This window comes from Camponotus vicinus, unplaced genomic scaffold (assembly GCF_025532165.1).
Source record: "Camponotus vicinus isolate PSW18456_S1 unplaced genomic scaffold, iyCamVici1.0 SCAF_11, whole genome shotgun sequence".
Taxonomy (NCBI): Eukaryota; Metazoa; Arthropoda; class Insecta; order Hymenoptera; family Formicidae; genus Camponotus; species Camponotus vicinus.
In genome coordinates, this window is record NW_028141947.1 from 3,544,056 (window position 1) to 3,563,810 (window position 19,755).

General features: G+C 39.0%; 2 protein-coding genes across 2 annotated transcripts; one reads left to right on the top strand and one right to left on the bottom strand.

Moving 5' to 3' along the window:
* Positions 1–8,652: 8,652 nt before the first annotated feature.
* On the bottom strand, positions 8,653–10,945 carry LOC145961770 (uncharacterized). Its single transcript, XM_083082232.1, has 5 exons — positions 10,386–10,945; positions 9,661–9,781; positions 9,514–9,567; positions 8,946–9,393; positions 8,653–8,849 (listed from the first exon to the last, which is right to left on the bottom strand). Exons 1-5 carry the CDS (start codon positions 10,943–10,945, stop codon positions 8,653–8,655), a joined length of 1,380 nt encoding a protein of 459 aa, XP_082938358.1.
* A 1,534-nt stretch (positions 10,946–12,479) lies between these two features.
* LOC145961771 (uncharacterized) lies at positions 12,480–17,711 on the top strand. Its single transcript, XM_083082234.1, has 4 exons — positions 12,480–12,931; positions 12,982–13,639; positions 13,682–15,203; positions 15,253–17,711. The coding sequence occupies exons 1-4, from the start codon at positions 12,480–12,482 to the stop codon at positions 17,709–17,711; spliced, it is 5,091 nt and encodes a 1,696-aa protein (XP_082938360.1).
* Positions 17,712–19,755: the final 2,044 nt, after the last annotated feature.

A 19,755-nucleotide genomic window follows, 5' to 3' on the forward strand; every position in this document is an offset into this window, starting at 1 on the left:
ACAATTTTATCATTCGACCTGTACAGTGCTACTCTCCATTTGGTTCAATTTTCTATATTTGTCGATTTATTCTAGTAATCCTTTTATATGTTCTATTAAAATAATTATTGTCACACTGAGGACCGAAACGTTTGTATGTTTTAGTAATTATTTTTTTTTTAAATTATAGATTTATTAAAACACGCATTATCACCTGCGATTTTTTGGTCTTAAACAAGCCTTCCTTATAACGTTTAATATTAATAATATATGTTAATATAACTCACTAATTAATATTTATATACAAGTATATTTAAATATTAATTATATGTACAGTATTTTATAATATTACTTACACATATAATATTTTATTACATACAACATTTATAATAATTTTATATTATATTAAAATTATAAATCTATACTATATTATTATCCACTATTAAATCACATATATATTACACATTAATATGCATATATTAATTTATGTGTATTAGCAAATAATAATTAATGCAATATTAATGTACATATATTGATATACATTATTAATATAATAAAAAACTTAAGAGATGTTAAAATAAATAAATAAAAATTAAAATATAATTTTATAGTTATTGAGTTACTATATTAATGATTCAGAATTCAGCTTGTTTTTATAATATCAATAAAATATATTAATCTACGTATTAAAACATAACTTTCTCTCATTTGCATAATTAATAGTATGATATAAATATCTCAGATTTGCAGAGCAATAAGAAAATCTATAATCATGTATGAAGTATTCTTATAATACAAACGCATCGAGTATCATTGCAGGACAATTAAAATCCTACCCAGTATAATTAAAACCCTAAGAAATTAAAGCGCATTTTATTTTGCATATTACTCAGGGACATGACCTTGAGAACATATGTCAAGATCAAAATCATTAGTGGTGGGAAGCATGTATAAAGGTGAATATATTTACCAGAAATATTAATAAAATTATACCAACAAAAAATTCTAATTAAAAACAATAAATATCATTAACTCCCAATAAATTTAGCGGAAATATTACATAACTTTTCAGCGCGATTGTGACCGTGACGAAATAAGACTTCCGTGTGTTTGCTATATTATCTCGTCTCCGAGATGAACTTGACCTAGTTACTTAGCTGCAGGAATATGTCATGTTATCTAGGCTGAATGCAGGTTACTTATATGATAGCGTGATCCGCCGAATAGGTGGGCTTCAATGACGAATGAGGTGAGATGATGCAAAGATATGCGACGTTATAGATACCATATCGCGTCATAGAACAAAGATTGGATCAAGTTTTGTGGAACATAGAGTAATACCGGACTCGCACTTTCTTGTCTCTGCAGTCTACGAATCGCACATTCATTTGCGCGAGCAAATATTTGTGACGCGTGTATGCGGACAATCTTTTTTTTTCATTGACATTATTCATTGAGTGTCGCCGGTACCGCGGGAAATAAGGGTCGAAAATAATTTCTTCTAAAATCGTACCAGCTTTCACAAGATCATAGATTCATCCTTGAAAGTCTAGTAAGTGGATCAAAGATTTTTGCTAGCGCGGAGATGGGCACGTGATAAATTTTAACAAATCGATGAGTTTTGTTTCTTATGTATATGTATCGATCATGCCTGATTCCATTTGACACACTATGTTACTCTATTCGCATTTCTTGAACTTTCAAATTCGTACACAGGATATACAGGGTGAGCCATTTTAATTAACGCACGCAATTATTTCGGAAACAAAGCATTTTAGAGAAAAATGTTTCAGACAAAAGTTTTATGGTTTCGAGGGGGCCATAAGATGGGTACCATTGGTTTGACCTTGAAGAGTTATTTGAAGGTCACATGAAGGTCACCTTCAATTTCTTAAATGGAACCTACTATTTGTCATTGCATATTCTTGTAGTTTATCTCGAGAGCTTTCCAAAACACTATAATTAAGTACTTTTTTGTTAAGTATTTTTTGAGTTATGAGGCTTGAAATAATTTCTTAATTTTACATAAACCGTAAAATATCTTGTAAAATATTCATTTTTCGATTATCTTACCTTAATACTTTTATGTACAAAATAATGAGAGGAATCAATTGGTGTAAAGAAAACACATAGTTGTTTTTAAGAAAAAATATGGAATTGTTAATTGCAAATTACATATTTTTTCTTCAAAACAACTATGTGTTTTTTTTACACCAGTTGATTCCTCTCATTATTTTGTACGTAAAAGTATTAAGGTAAGATAATCGAAAAATGAATATTTTACAAGATATTTTACGGTTTATGTAAAATTAAGAAATTATTTCAAGCCTCATAACTCAAAAAGTACTTAACGAAAAGGTACTTAATTATAGTGTTTTGGAAAGCTATCGAGATAAGCTACAAGAATATGCAATGACAAATAGTAGGTTCCATTTAAGAAATTGAAGGTGATCTTCATGTGACCTTCAAATAACTCTTCAAGGTCAAACCAATGATACCATCTTATGGCCCCCTCGAAACCAAACAACTTTTGTCTGAAACATTTTTCTCTAAAATGCTTTGTTTCCGAAATAATTGCGTGCGTTAATTAAAATGGCTCACCCTGTATAATAAAAATAATAAAAAAATATAACTCGTGAATAATGCCTTTCAAAATTATCCAATATGGACGAAATTCCAATTACAATTTTATATAGTTTGCATTTAAGCATACACTCTTCATTTAAATTTCTTCATAAAAATTATTACCTTACACAAGTTATATAAATAGCACATTTAGGCGAAAATTTATTAAGTAGAATATCTCTACATATATTGCACGATATAATGCAATCATCAAAACAGAAAATTTAATTTTTTACAGCTATAATTATAACAATATAGAGAGAATATAAATCATAGCTCGAACATACATTTTATCTATGATTATATAGATTTTTGCAGTCCTACATTGATGAAAATGTGACAACGATAATTACTTGACTATATATTATAATGTCATGCTGTTTAAACGAATAAAAGATATGGCCATACATACAAAATCAACATTTTACTTATCTATCTTTCATAAAGCAAAAAATTCAAAATAATTGATCGTGAAGTTACGCACGCACAATCAATTTTTTTATTTGTCTTCTAAATAGATATTTAATATTTTAAATTGCATAATTGCTTACTCTACATAATTTCCCAGATCTTTTTACAACAGTACGTGCTAACAATCTGGCGCTTAAGTCGTCATGTCACCACTTTTTATCTTTAATTTTGATCTAGGTTCAATAGTGCCATATGAATGACACTACTATACGATATAAAACGTAGAACTAAACTTAAACTAAAGAGAACAGACATATAATATTTCTTGATGACACATAATTTAAATGTCGTGAATTATTTATATTTTATGTTTTTATTATTATGCGCGCGAATGTATATATGTTACATTTCTTTAAATATATGTAAGAAGAAGTGTAGAGAAATATACATGTAGATGTATAAAAAAATTGTGCCACGTGATTTATTATAAATCAAAGATTATATAGAATTTACAAAGATTATGAGTTTCAAACAATTAATAATACATATTTTATATATATATATATATATATATATATATATATATATTAATTAATATTAATATATATTTATTAATAATATATATTAAATTCGTAACAACAATTTATTATAAATATATAAAATTGTCATTATATATATAAGTCATTATTTATATATATATATATATAAATATTAAAGAATTGTAATATGTTTTATAAATTTTTAATTTTAGATGTTATTTAAATTATTAATATGCATTATTATACCTATATTATGCCTACAATAAAAATTTGATTCAAGATAATAAAATTAATAAATATTAACAAATTAAGTTACAAATATGAAACAAATGAAATACAATTTAAAAAATAAATCAGAATACAATTTAAATTAGATAATACATTTTTAGTACATTAATAATATACATATAATGTCAAATATTAGATACTTTCTCATTTATGCGATTAGAATTATTCATACAAATAACATAATTTAATTATAATTATTTATAATTATGAACATAATTAACACTTTGCATTATTTCATGTTAATGAAGAAATAAAAATACCGATTAATCGCAGGATAAAATAAATCCTTGCAAATGCACGTGCATTTAATTATATATTATTAATGCAAGCTTAAATAAGGAATCGATAACTATAAACATTATAAAAAGCTATTTATAAGAAAGATATATAGATGTATTTGCGTCATAAATGTTACTTTCATTATACGAGTATTATTGATATTTTACAAAATTCTGAAAGTAATCCTGTTGACTTTTGATTTCGAATAAGCGTGTTTGTATCTTGCTTTGAATATTTAAAATATCTTGCTTAATAATTTTGAACTCTTCACTATTTTTACTGAATTTGCTTATCTAAAACAAATTATATCGATATTAATTATTAGTGATATATATACAGGGTGAGCCATTTTAATTAACGCACGCAATTATTTCGGAAACAAAGCATTTTAGAGAAAAATGTTTCAGACAAAACTTTTATGGTTTCGAGGGGGCCATAAGATGGTATCATTGGTTTGACCTTGAAGAGTTATTTGAAGGTCACATGAAGGTCACCTTCAATTTCTTAAATGGAACCTACTATTTGTCATTGCATATTCTTGTAGCTCATCTCGAGGGCTTTCCAAAACACTATAATTAAGTACCTTTTCGTTAAGTACTTTTTGAGTTATGAGGCTTGAAATAATTTCTTAATTTTACATAAACCGTAAAATATCTTGTAAAATATTCATTTTTCGATTATCTTATCTTAATACTTTTATGTACAAAATAATGAGAGGAATCAATTGGTGTAAAGAAAATACATAGTTGTTTTTAAGAAAAAATATGGAATTGTTAATTGCAAATTATACAGGGTTTGTCAAAAGTGTGGAAACCCCTAAATATCTCACAAACGGTGCATTTTAGAAAAAAATGTTTCAGGCAAAAGTTGTTTGGTTTCAAAGGGGCCATAAGACGGTACCATTGGTTTGACCTTGAAGAGTCATTTGAAGGTCACGTGAAGGTCACTTCAATTTTTTTAAATGGAACACCCTATATATTTTTGCACATTCTTGTAGCTTATCTCGAGAGCTTTCCAAAACACTATAATTAAGTCCCTTTTCGTTAAGTACTTTTTGAGTTATGAGGCTTGAAATAATTTCTTAATTTTACATAAACCGTAAAATATCTTGTAAAATATTCATTTTTCGATTATCTTACCTTAATATTTTTACGTACAAAATAATGAGAGGAATCAATTGGTGTAAAGAAAACACATAGTTGTTTTGAAGAAAAAATATGTAATTTGCAATTAACAATTCCATATTTTTTCTTAAAAACAACTATGTGTTTTCTTTACACCAATTGATTCCTCTCATTATTTTGTACGCAAAAGTATTAAGGTAAGATAATCGAAAAATAAATATTTTACAAGATATTTTACGGTTTATGTAAAATTAAGAAATTATTTCAAGCCTCATAACTCAAAAAGTACTTAACGAAAAGGTACTTAATTATAGTGTTTTGGAAAGCTCTCGAGATAAGCTACAAGAGTGTTCAAAAATATATAGGGTGTTCCATTTAAAAAAATTGAAGTGATCTTTACGTGACCTTCAAATGACTCTTTAAGGTCAAACCAATGGTACCGTCTTATGGCCCCTTTGAAACCAAACAACTTTTGCCTGAAACATTTTTTTCTAAAATGCACCGTTTGTGAGATATTTAGGGGTTTCCACACTTTTGACAAACCCTGTATATTTTTTCTTCAAAACAACTATGTGTTTTCTTTACACCAGTTGATTCCTCTCATTATTTTGTACGTAAAAGTATTAAAGTAAGATAATCGAAAAATGAATATTTTACAAGATATTTTACGGTTTATGTAAAATTAAGAAATTATTTCAAGCCTCATAACTCGAAAAGTACTCAATGAAAAAATACTTTATTATAGTGTTTTGAAAAGCCCTCGAGATAAGCTACAAGAATATTTAATGAAAAATAGCGGGTTCCATTTAAGAAATTGAAGGTGACCTTCATGTGACCTTCAAATAACTCTTCAAGGTCAAACCAATGATACCATCTTATGGCCCCCTCGAAACCATAAAACTTTTGTCTGAAACATTTTTCTCTATAATGCTTTGTTTCCGAAATAATTGCGTGCGTTAATTAAAATGGCTCACCCTGTATATACAGGGTGTCCCATTTTAACTTGGACAGTAAAATATTTCAAAAACTGAGCCCAGCAAACAAAAATGTTTCAGATAAAAGTTGTATGGTTTCGAGGGGGCCATAAGATGGTATCATTGGTTTGACCTTGAAGAGTCAGTTGAAGGTCACGTGAAGGTCACTTCAATTTTTTTAAATGGAACACCCTATATATTTTTGCACATTCTTGTAGCTTATCTCGAGAGCTTTCCAGAACACTATAATTAAGTACCTATTCGTTAAGTACTTTTTGAGTTATGAGGCTTGAAATAATTTCTTAATTTTACATAAACCGTAAAATATCTTGTAAAATATTCATTTTTCAATTATCCTTCCTTAATACTTTTATGTACAAAATAATGAGAGGAATCAATTGGTGTAAAGAAAACACATAGTTGTTTTTAATTAAAAATATGGAATTGTTTCAAGCCTCATAACTCAAAAAGTACTTAACGAAAAGGTACTTAATTATAGTGTTTTGGAAAGCTCTCGCGTATTCGTAAAACTTGTCAGCAATCGAATAAAGTGATATGAATTTTAAGAAATTAGTAAAGCTCTAAATGTGAAATATAAATTTAAATTTTTCGAACTAGTAAGAGAAAGCGAAATGCGGATAATAGTTATCCCTCCAAAAAAAACTTTACAAAAGTAAAAAAAAATACGCCAAGTACATAAAAAATATTTCACCTTGTATGCAACAAAACGTTTATAAAAAAATATCCCTAAAAATAATTTATAATAAAAATTTTCTCTCAAAAAATATATATTTTTCCAAAAAAAAAATTAAAACTAAATATGAAATCAATCATTAATTAGCCAAGTACATTAGAGCAATTGATAGGGATTTGTAATTTGAAATATTTGTCACAAATTCAATCTTGCATTTATGTATTAGATTCTCGACAAAATTAAAAATGATTTTCAAAATAAGTTCAATACTTTGTATAATATATAAAAATACATTATTATATATGATCCAAATAAATATTTATACAATATATGAAATAGCATTAATATATTACGGATTTTATATTGCAGATTATAAATAGTAATAAAACTATAATAGTCATAAAACTATTTAACACGCAGATTGATCAATGGATTACGGATGGAATTGTTCATCCATCTAGGATCTGTTCATCCTCTGACTATGCTAGTCCAGTGGTACTCATTCGAAAAAAAGATGACTCTTATAGATTATGCGTTGATTATCGGATGGTGAATAAGAAAATTGTTAAAGATAGATATCCGTTGCCGTTGATCGAGGACCAGTTAGATTTAGGACGCTCGTGTCTTTAGTACACTCGACCTCAAAAATGGATTTTTCCATGTGCGGATGGACAAGACGAGTCAAAAATATACTGCGTTTATTGTACCGGACGGTCATTACGAATTCTTACGAGTTCCTTTCGGTCTTTGCAATTCGCCGGCAGTATTTTAGCGATTCGTTAACACGATATTTAGAGATCTTATACGAGAAAAAATAGTTTTAGCTTATATGGATGACTTAATTGTTAGTAGATATGGGCCACTATGGTGCGTCAAAACAAACCCCCACCACTCGGCCCCTGGCGCCGTGGGCGTGACCGGCTGAAGTGGAGGGAGGCGTTCTGATTGTTGGAAACAATACCCCACTTCCCGAAGTCTCGATTTTGATTGGCTTGCACCATAGTGGCCCAGAGTTTGATTGGCTTGCACCATAGTGGCCCAGAGCTGCGATTGGTCGACGCCGGCTATGTCGCCGATTTATCAAATTTTCATTTCCCTACCTCCACGGTACTAGACTTGAAGAAGCAATCCTCCCCCCACCTGTATAGGGTTCCGAGTCAAATTCCCGTTACCTAGCCCTTAGTCGCTCTCGCTACGTCTTGGCAGAACGAACCTCTCACCGACTTTCGGGGGTAGCCGGTATATGTCTCGGGGAAACAATCCTTACCTCCCCACTCCGTCTCGGGGCCCGCTATGGAATATCGAAACAAGCCCCTCCGCTCGAACGGTTCATGACGCGCTTTATCGAAAAAGACAAAGTCTCGGCACGAGACAATAATTATAATTAGACTACATTGCACTACAGAGGTAAAAAGATGATGAACATGCAGATGATCGAACGCGAGGTGAGGTGTTATAAAAAGGAAGAAGGGAAAAGCTAAAAGTATTAAACACGAATTAAGATAAAAAATTTTCACATTTATTAATATTTTTCAAAACCAGCCATTTTTTAATAAAATTTTTGCTTATTATTAATATACAGAAATATATACAAAGAAGAATTATATTTGTATTGTTATAAATTTTACATTTTTCTTATGCTACTTACAATATTTATAATTCTATTTTTTAAAATAAAATCGGAAAATGCGCGACTTTTATTTAAAAAAGAAAAAGTCACCCAAGAAATAAGAATATTGTTATACCGCCGCATATCCGTATGGTAGCGAATATCTGCTATTGATAAATCTACGCTTTACTAATACCGGCGCACATATTTTTGTTTCACTTCGCGTAACAATTTCATGAAACGCCGTACGTCGAATCGCATTAAAGCGTAGATTTATCGAAGTTTCGCTATTTTCTTCTTCGTTTTCTTGCGCGTCTTTTTCTCTCGCTAATAGTAGATTTTTTATAGTATTAAAATTAATTCGCCGCGAGTTCTCGTAATTGAGAGTAATACCCTTAACTTTACAAGTTTCGTGAGTATTACCCTCCGGTGTTCGCACGATGTAGGCGTAAAATTTCGGGCCTCCGGACACGAACGCCTCGATATAGCTACCACGGCCGTAGCTTTCGAGTTCGTCCGTCATGTCGCCTAAAAAATTTCCCATAGGCGGCACGTATTCGTTCGAATCACCTGTGCTTATAAAAATACACGAATTCGTATCGTAATATAATACACGACGATCTAAACGTTCTAGGTACTCGTACAATTTTAAACGCGCTAGTGCAGTCGTATACGCAGCTATTACAACGTTTGTTATCGGCGAGGGAACGAGAACCTCTTGTCGCAGTCGCCACGAAACATACATCACCTCGTCATTCACGGGTAATATATCGGTTATATCGTATTCGACGCTCGTTAATAATGTCGCGAAACGTTGTTGTGTTTTTACGATTTCGGTATTCGGCAAATTGGATCGTTGGCCGAATTTTTCCTAGAATGAATTTAAGCACAGTTTCGCGACCTAGCGTAAATCGGGATTCCGCGCGATGTTTCGCTTATCAAGAGCGATACCCTCGATTTTTTCATATTCCCTCAAGTATCGCTCTTTTGCCTCATCGTCGTTTTCCCCGCATTCGCTCGGCCAACCACTGGCTTCCTTTTTAAGCTGTAAAAACGTATTAATATATTCGGCGAACAATCCACCTTGCCGCGACGTACGATCGTATTGGCTAACTATATATTGCCAAATTTCACTTACTGACGTTACGAGATAACCTTTCTCGACGGCCTTGCGTAATTCGCAGGTTATCCAGGTACCCTCGAATTCACGCTCGCTATCATTATGAGTGCACGGTGTCTGAGAAAATGTTTCGCAGCAACTACGATATAACGCGAAGAATAATTTTCTTTGTACGCGATGCGGAAGTACGGGGTGAAATAAATAACGAGGAGGGAGTACTCTACAGCGTATGAGGCCTTCGAGCGAGTCGAAATTATAATTCGGTGACCTTCCGACTAACGCGCTACATTCATCGCCGACGTAAATTTCCGGATGACCGATCGGAAAAGCGCCCGTCTTCAATACAAACGGGTATAAAGAGCATACGTCGACGTAGCGTATTTTCTCCGTACCTGTGACTTCGTATTGAGTTGCGATATTTCCCGTACGCTCACCGAAAAACGCGTCGCGAGGATCGAGCGGTGGTGTTTCTACCATCGGATGTCTCGCGAGAAAATCATATATTACGCGATTGTCGCGCATTTCTTGGTCAAAGGCGCATTCCCACTTTTCCGACACTATGTATCCCCGCTGACGAAGGCGCCATGAAACAGCGAGAGTTCGTTCATATCGCGAATTTAATGTATCTCCGCGATCCTCCCCCGACGAAAGCGCTTTATCGCGATTTACAGGGAAACAAGAAGGACATCCAAAAACAACCGTGAAATTGCAACACGTGACGCTGCGTCCTTCCCGCAACAGACGTTTCGAAGTAACCGTCGACGAGCGTACCCTCGATCGTGCGATATTCTCGCCCACGTCCCGCATGATTTATACGATGGTCGAGTTCGCGCTCCATCCATATCAGCCATTGTAAGGCTTTACGCGAATGATTGCTCGCGCATCTGTATCCCCCCATAGGAATAATGCCTATCGTATCGGCTTGCAAAAAGTTTTTCCGGAAAACCGTCATGCAGGTCGAAGCAATAGTTGTACATTCCTCGAACGGGCATACATTTCCGCGATCTAGGAAAATTTTTCTAAACGCTACGCACGCTCGTCGAAGAATATCAACATCGTTACGACAGTAGCGCACTATCTCGCGTTGGAAGTCGAACACGGTATTTTTTCCCCTCATTTCGGTATGCCATGTGAGAAAGCGTTCGCGCTCTTGCGATTTCATGCTATCCGGAGAATAATATTGTACATCGGGTAACGGTCCGACGTACGTTTGATTTTCGATAGTATTAAATAAATGCGGAAAAATGCCCTTATCCTCAGTATCCTTTAGTCCGAAAGCCTTAGGTAATTCGGATAAGCGCATCGGCATATAATTAACACTATCGATGAATTTTGTATGTCCCGCGGTTAAAAGAATAATTTTTGTGCCGTTTAAAATTACTTTCGGTTCAATGTTCTTACAATTTTCCACGATATATTTCAAGATAAATTGCGCGTCGAACGCTTTCGCATTATGCGCTATACAAATTATGTGTTTAAAATATGTTCCGGAAAGGGTCGATGTTATCGACGCCGATCACAGTGGATAGAGTGGCTAGATTATCGACAGCGCGGGGTCCGCGGAGGCGCTGGCGCTGCGGGGGCGCTAGTATAGGAAGGGCCCGAGAGCATGTTCGTTACGCTGGCTTTGTCTAGCGTACACGTGCGTTACGGCCGTAATGGCGGACGGTTTTTCCGTTGTCTCGAGTGTTGTGCACGAAGTTACGGGCAGCTACGATTCAGGGCAGCTACAAAATCATCCTGCGGATGATATTCAGGGTCTTACCCTTGCCATTGCCAGGTGCATCACGCACAATTTACGGGCAGCTACAAAATCATCCTGCGGATGATATTCTGGGTTTTTACCCTTGCCATTGCCACGTGCTTTGCACGAATTTACGTGCAGCTACGAGATCATCCTACGGAGGATATTCTGGGTTTACCCTCGCCGGTGGCAGATTCTTTGCGACAGGACCGTGAGATGCACTAGGAGGTGACCAAGAGTCGTCATTCGACTCGCGCTCAACTGCTTGCATGAGGTGACAGATCCTTGGCTGAGCCTCACATTCTTCACGAGAGTATTCACGAGATTGTTATACGTATTATATTATACTACTTATATACCACGTTATTATACTTATGTTATTTCTTCACGATATTTATTTACGTTATTATATTTATGTTATTTCTTCACGATATTATTTACTTTATTTTACTTATGCTATTTCTTCACGTTAATTACACTCATAAATAGTTGCGTATTTGATTATGGCTTAATTAACAGATAATTATTCATGCCTATTATTTTATTTAATTTTCTCGTCTGCGGCTCTGACAGTGTTGTTTATTTCAAGGGCAACAAGTAATAGTAGTTTTCTCTATTTGCAAAATCGACTTGATCGCCGCATAATTGCATTTTTTTTTGTGTTTGTTTACTCATTTTCAGTTAAAGTTTCCCTTGATGTTATTGTAAGGAAATCTGACGAATAAACTGTGCCTATTGTTTACACGAAGCAATTCTGATCGAAAATAGTCTAGTAGTTGATTTCCTTCGTTTCTAACCGTTTCTTTCAGGTATCTATAACCAGTTCTTTCAGGTAATTTTCCCAAAGGTAAGCCGACGCGGAACCAGATACATAGCGCGGTGACAACCGTACATTTTATGGTCCTTCGAGCCGGATCTCCGCGTCAGAGCTTGCATTTGATTTCCACGCTGAATTTTACCTTACAAGATGGCAAATTTGGACACACGGATCGCTCTGCAACGGAGCCGATTTACGCTTATACAGGAAGCGACGAATTGAGACGATGAGAATACTGCCCGATCAAATCGACAACTGGTCAATGCTCGCTTGGACATGCTCGAACAAAATTGGAATAAATTCCAAGAAGAGCATGAAAACTTGTGCCTATCCGTCAGCGAGAGCTTGAGCGACAATCCTTACATGAGGGAGTGCGTATACGAGCGCTGCCAAGCCTTCTATGTTTATGCTCGTGCCACGTTACACACCCAACTAGAAGAGTTCGATACAACAGATCGCCACTCCAGATCGACGCGCTCTGACCAAGAAGCATCTACATCGCTAATGCCATGCAGTTCCTTGCCACGCATAAAACTGCCGAGCTTCTCCGGAGATTACCCATCCTGGAGACCGTTTCATGATCTGTTTGCCTCGTTAATCCGAGACAATCCGGCCTTGACGAATGTCGAGAGAATGCATTACTTAAAGACATGCGTCACTGGAGAAGCCGCACGATTGGTGAGCAACCTGTCTCAGGCGATAACTTCTCAATTGCGTGGAATTTGCTGGTATCGCGATATGAGAATAAGCGTTTCCTGATCGCGGCCCAATTGGATAGGATAACGAGTCTGAAGCCACTCAAGACGAAGAGTGCCCAAGGCCTTCGAACTCTTTTAACCACGATCTCCGAGGCAACAGCGGTCCTTCGCTCACTGGGATGCGCGGTAGAAAGTTGGGATCCATTATTACTTCACCACATTGTGAAGTTGCTAGACTCTGAATCTCGAGAGGCGTGGGAGGTTAAGCTCGGATCATCCACTAATTATCCAACCTTCACCCAATTTGAAGAATTTCTCATTGGACGGACACGAGCTATGGAGAGTCTCGGTATAACTACGGGAACGCCTGCCGCTGCCTCTTCCGGAAAACATCGTACGAAGGTCGCGGCGCACGCCGCAGCATCTGCGTCAAATCCAAACCTTCCGATATGCCCTCTGTGCGGAACGTCGCATCAATTAGCAAGATGTGAACGCTATCAGTCAAAACCGGCTAATCAACGGAAAGACATTGTCATCAAACATAACAGATGCTTTAATTGCCTCGCTCCTCACCCCGCTAAGAAGTGCACCTCTGTGAAACGATGCCTGAAATGCGGGAAAAAACATCACACGTCCATTCATGAGAGCTACGGTGAATCTTCAGCAACACCTTCTACTGGTACGCCGGCTAAGAAAACCGCAAATCGATCTGAGGAGAAGTCAAATCCACCAGCATCGGTCGACTGACGATTGGAAACATGTGCGCATCAATCCGGGCAGGCAAATCGTACGGGAGAGCTCACGTTGCTCGCGACGAGTAAAGCCTTGCTGAGGAAAGGCAATGGGGAACTCTATCCATTGCGTCTATTGATCGACCAAGGTTCAGAGTTATCTTTCATCACGGAGGATCTAGTGCAACGAGCCCAGCTCACCCGTAGCGCAGCCTCTATTCCGCTTCTCGGAATTGGTGGCACGTATTCCGGCCGTACTAAAGGAAGCGTCTCCATACAGCTGCAATCCATTCAGGACTCAAAGTCCTATTGTCAAATCCGAGCCTTTGTATTGCCCCGCCTTACGGCGAGGTTACCATCGTTCAGCGTTAGTCCTCCATCTTGGCCTCATATTTCAGGACTCCAGCTCGCCGATCCGGATTATTCCGTCTCTGGACCAATACAGGTCATCATAGGTTCAGACAATTATCATGCCGTGATTCGACCAGGCTTGATACCAAGTGATTCATCCTCGCCTACGGCGCAGCAAACCATCTTCGGATGGGTCCTCTGTGGCCCTATTTCAGCAGTAGATACACCTGTTTCCGCGCGTGCGCATCATTGTTCGCCGGATCTCGACTTACAAAACCTCATTGCAAGATTCTGGACACAGGAGGAACTCCCTGATTCCAACAAAGCAGGGTTGACCGAAGAGGAAGAGGAGTGCGAACGACACTTTTCATCAACTTACTCCCGGGATGCCACGGGCAGATATGTGGTTCGCCTACCTCTAAAATCCAATCCGACGGCTTTGGGAGAATCTAAATCAAAGGCTCTCGGTTGTCTTAAGAAACTGTTCCAACGATTCTCCAACAAGAGCACATTCCAGCAACTTTACGTGGACTTCCTAAAGGAGTATCTGGAGATGGGTCACATGACAGAAATTGACGCCTCATCCGACCAGACTCCTTTTGCACATTATCTCCCACATCATGGTGTACTTCGAGAGAATAATCGCACCACCAAACTCAGGGTGGTTTTTAACGCATCCAGCCGCACCAGCAACGGCCTTTCGCTTAACGATATTCTCCACGCTGGTGCGAAGCTTCAAACCGACATGTGTGACATTCTGCTTTGGACACGCTCTCATAAAGTTCTCTTCTCTGCGGACATTGTTAAAATGTTCCGTCAGATCGCGGTGCACCCGGACGACTGGGACTTGCAGAGAATTTTGTGGTACGGACGGGACAATCAGCTTCTCGCCTACCGCCTTACAACAGTGACTTACGGACTAAATTGTGCGCCCTTCTTGGCGTTGAGAACTCTACAGCAATTAGTGAGTGAGGAGGGTCACCGTTATCCTAAAGCGGTCATTCCTATGACGAAGGGCAGATATGTCGACGACATTTTCGGGGGAGCTGACTCGCCATCCGAAGCAAGGGATATTATACAACAATTGACTCGGCTTTGCGACGCGGGAGGATTTCCATTGCAAAAATGGAGTAGCAACTGTCCTGAACTTCTGCCTAAATCGAATGAAGGAAGGCCTACCGACGTAGAAATCGAGCCTACTCTGCAAGATCCTGGGTCTCGTTTGGCGGCCCTGTTCTGATACTCTACATTTTTCCTCAACAATTCCAGGCACCGTCACCTTCACTAAAAGAGCGATTGCCTCGGACATTGCAAAGCTGTACGATCCTTTAGGATTGATCTCGCCTATACTGATAAGAGCTAAAACTATCTTGCAGGACCTATGGCTGTTGAAGACTGGATGGGATGAGCCTCTTCCTACCGAGTTACAAGAGAGATGGTCCGCATTTCGACAACAATTACTACAGCTCGAACCCCTTTCTATACCGAGATGGCTCGGCATTGTCCGTTCCGATACTTCGAGAGTCGAAATACATGGATTTTCGGATGCGTCACAATTAGCTATGGCGGCGGCGGTGTACATAAAAGCTCCGAGCAACGACAACGCATTCTCAGTGCAATTGGTGTGCTCAAAAACAAGAGTTGCGCCTCTAAAACGGCTCACCATCCCGCGACTCGAGCTCACTGCAGCTCTCCTCTTGGCGCGGTTGATAGCAAGAACGACAAAAGCTCTTGAGCTACCAGAGGCTCCAGTGTTTTGTTGGTCAGATTCATCGGTAACGCTTACTTGGATAACAGCTCATCCATCACGCTGGAAGGATTTTGTTAGGAATCGCGTGTCCGCCATACAAGAAATCCTGCCAAGTGGGTCGTGGCGTTTCGTGCCGGGAAAGGAAAATCCCGCGGATCTTGCATCACGAGGCCTAAGACCGGATCAATTACTCCACCATGATCTTTGGTGGAAGGGACCGAAATGGCTAGCCGAATCCCAAGCTTCCTGGCCTTCCACGGGATATAGACCGGCACCAGACTCAAATTTGGAAGAGCGTCCTGGATATGTCATGGTTGCTGCCGCTAGTCGGCCTCCATGCTGGGAGCTATTACGCAAGTATTCCTCTCTTACGAGATTACTGCGTGTCACTGCGACGTGTCGTCGATTCGTATCCTGCGTTCGTAAGGTGCCACAATCTTCTCCTTCCAATTATCCGTTGACTCCGATAGAGATCCAGCAGAGCCGTGCTTTATGGGTAGGGATTGTGCAACGAGCATGGTTCCACGAGGAGATACGACTTCTATTGAGAAAAGGGCAGTTGCCGAAGTCCAACTCCTTGGTACGACTCACTCCATTCATAGACCGGGACGGTTTGCTTCGAGTAGGTGGCCGTCTTCATTATGCCCAGATTGGTACAGAAGCCAAGCACCCACTTATCTTACCTAGGAGGTCACCACTGACCACGCTCGTCATCGAAGATGCTCACCGAAGATCGCTCCACGGCGGCACCCAAGTCACTCTAAGCCTTCTGCGTGAGACCTTCTGGATTATTGGCGGAAGGGCGCCAGTACGATCCCACATATTGAGATGCGGGCGTTGTGCTCGCTACCGCGGCATTCGAGCCAAACAGCTGATGGGCCAACTACCACCGGCTAGAGTGACCCCAGCGCGGCCTTTCTACAACTCGGGCCTCGACTATGCCGGTCCCGTGACGTTGAAGACTTGGAGAGGGCGGGCGGCACGGTCGTACAAGGGCTATCTGGCAATATTCGTCTGTCTCGCAACATCAGCCGTACACATCGAAGTAGTCACGGATTATACAACTGATGCGTTTATTGCTGCCTACAAACGATTTAGCGGAAGACGAGGCATATGCGCCACCCTGCAGAGTGACTGTGGCACGAACTTCGTGGGAGCCAACGTAGAGTTGAAACGCCTATTTCAACAATCCTCACAAGAGCTTGGTAGCCTCGCCTCCCTTCTGGCCAATGACGGTACCGAGTGGAAGTTTAACCCTCCGTCGGCTCCTCACTTCGGTGGAAAGTGGGAAGCGGCGGTGAAATCCGTTAAATTTCATCTAAAACGGGTACTGGGAGATACCGCAGTTACCTACGAGGAGATGTCCACTGTCGTTGTGCAGATTGAGGCCGTGTTGAATTCTCGACCGCTCACTCCACTCTCCGACGATGCAAACGACTACGCCGTTTTAACTCCTGGGCATTTTCTGATGGGACAAGCACCGACTGCTATACCGGAACCCAACCTGTCTACTGAGCCACTTTCGCGACTCACCCGTTGGCAACTACTTCGCCAAGCCGTAGAACATTTCTGGAAGAGATGGTCTTCAGAGTGTCTACAAAGATATCAAGCCATATCCAAGTGGCAGCATCCTGTTAACGAGATTAAAGAGGGAACACTAGTTTTGATTACAGATGAGCGTTATCAGCCGGGGAAGTGGCCTCTCGCCAGGGTTATACAATTGCACCCCGGACAGGATGGATTGACTAGAGTCGTCACCCTGAGAACTCCAACGTCCACCTACAAGCGACCTATCGCCAAGCTGTGTCTTACCTACGGATCCCGATCCGACGTATTCGACAACACTCTTGTCGAAGGCGGGCGGAAATGTTCCGGAAAGGGTCGATGTTATCGACGCCGATCACAGTGGATAGAGCGGCTAGATTATCGACAGCGCGGGGTCCGCGGAGGCGCTGGCGCTGCGGGGGCGCTAGTATAGGAAGGGCCCGAGAGCATGTTCGTTACGCTGGCTTTGTCTAGCGTACACGTGCGTTACGGCCGTAATGGCGGACGGTTTTTCCGTTGTCTCGAGTGTTGTGCACGAAGTTACGGGCAGCTACGATTCAGGGCAGCTACAAAATCATCCTGCGGATGATATTCAGGGTCTTACCCTTGCCATTGCCAGGTGCATCACGCACAATTTACGGGCAGCTACAAAATCATCCTGCGGATGATATTCTGGGTTTTTACCCTTGCCATTGCCACGTGCTTTGCACGAATTTACGTGCAGCTACGAGATCATCCTACGGAGGATATTCTGGGTTTACCCTCGCCGGTGGCAGATTCTTTGCGACAGGACCGTGAGATACACTAGGAGGTGACCAAGAGTCGTCATTCGACTCGCGCTCAACTGCTTGCATGAGGTGACAGATCCTTGGCTGAGCCTCACATTCTTCACGAGAGTATTCACGAGATTGTTATACGTATTATATTATACTACTTATATACCACGTTATTATACTTATGTTATTTCTTCACGATATTTATTTACGTTATTATATTTATGTTATTTCTTCACGATATTATTTACTTTATTTTACTTACGCTATTTCTTCACGTTAATTACACTCATAAATAGTTGCGTATTTGATTATGGCTTAATTAACAGATAATTATTCATGCCTATTATTTTATTTAATTTTCTCGTCTGCGGCTCTGACAGTGTTGTTTATTTCAAGGGCAACAAGTAATAGTAGTTTTCTCTATTTGCAAAATTGACTTGATCGCCGCATAATTGCATTTTTTTTGTGTTTGTTTACTCATTTTCAGTTAAAGTTTCCCTTGATGTTATTGTAAGGAAATCTGACGAATAAACTGTGCCTATTGTTTACACGAAGCAATTCTGATCGAAAATAGTCTAGTAGTTGATTTCCTTCGTTTCTAACCGTTTCTTTCAGGTATCTATAACCAGTTCTTTCAGGTAATTTTCCCAAAGGTAAGCCGACGCGGAACCAGATACATAGCGCGGTGACAACCGTACAAAATATTTTACCGGATGCGTAACGAAATCTACAAACTGTTTAACCGGATCGCGTTGAAATACGAACTCTCGCACTCCGCACCAACGACACCACACAGACATGTTATTTTCCCCCGCACATGCTTCGCAAATCTGTTGCGCGATGCATAGCGTCGGAATATGTTTTTTTATATTTCCCGTTCCTTCGACCGTCTCGTCCTGTCGCGTTTCGAAATTGTAAAATACGAAAGCCAAACGTCCCTTTCCGCGTTCATATGCACGTTCGTTCTTTTCCGCGTTATCACATATGTTCCGTGCTTCTTCTTCTCTCGTGCTAGATATATCTACCTCATCCCGTACCATCGTTGACGAAAATTGCCCGGCAGAGGAAATATCGTTGATGAAGAGGTTGCATATAACATATATGATTGCGCGGTTGTTGTGAACGGCATAATTTGCAGTAAGAAACGCCGCATTCGTGTTTTAAATTCGATTTAACGATACGACTGCAACTGTCGCAAAATCGCACGATGCTACAAACATTAGCGCATGTTCTACCGTCGTACGATTTCTTGCTACGATGACGCTCGAAACACCCTGCACCATAAAATAACCGATTGCACGCGTCGCATTTTATTTCGGCGTGAGTGGAATCGCACGGCGGTACGGATAAACATCGCGGGCATTTATTTAAACACTGGTGACTATTAGGCCCATCATTTCGAAAGCCTACATTACACGCTACACAATAATCGCGAGTACCAGCGGCGACTTTTAAATTTAAAATAGTATTATAATGTTGCGAATCCTCGCAATACGCGATATTTAATCGTCGCGAGGACTCGCGTCCGAGAGAAGTGAGTATTTCGGTTCCGTCATGCAACGGTTTTTCGCCGCGACCGAAAGTATTAAAATTATACACAACAATCGCGATATTGTCGGCGGCGAAATAACGTTGGAAACGTTCGATTTCACGAATTCCACAACCCTCTTCCGGTATTACGACACCGGCATTTCTCGTTAA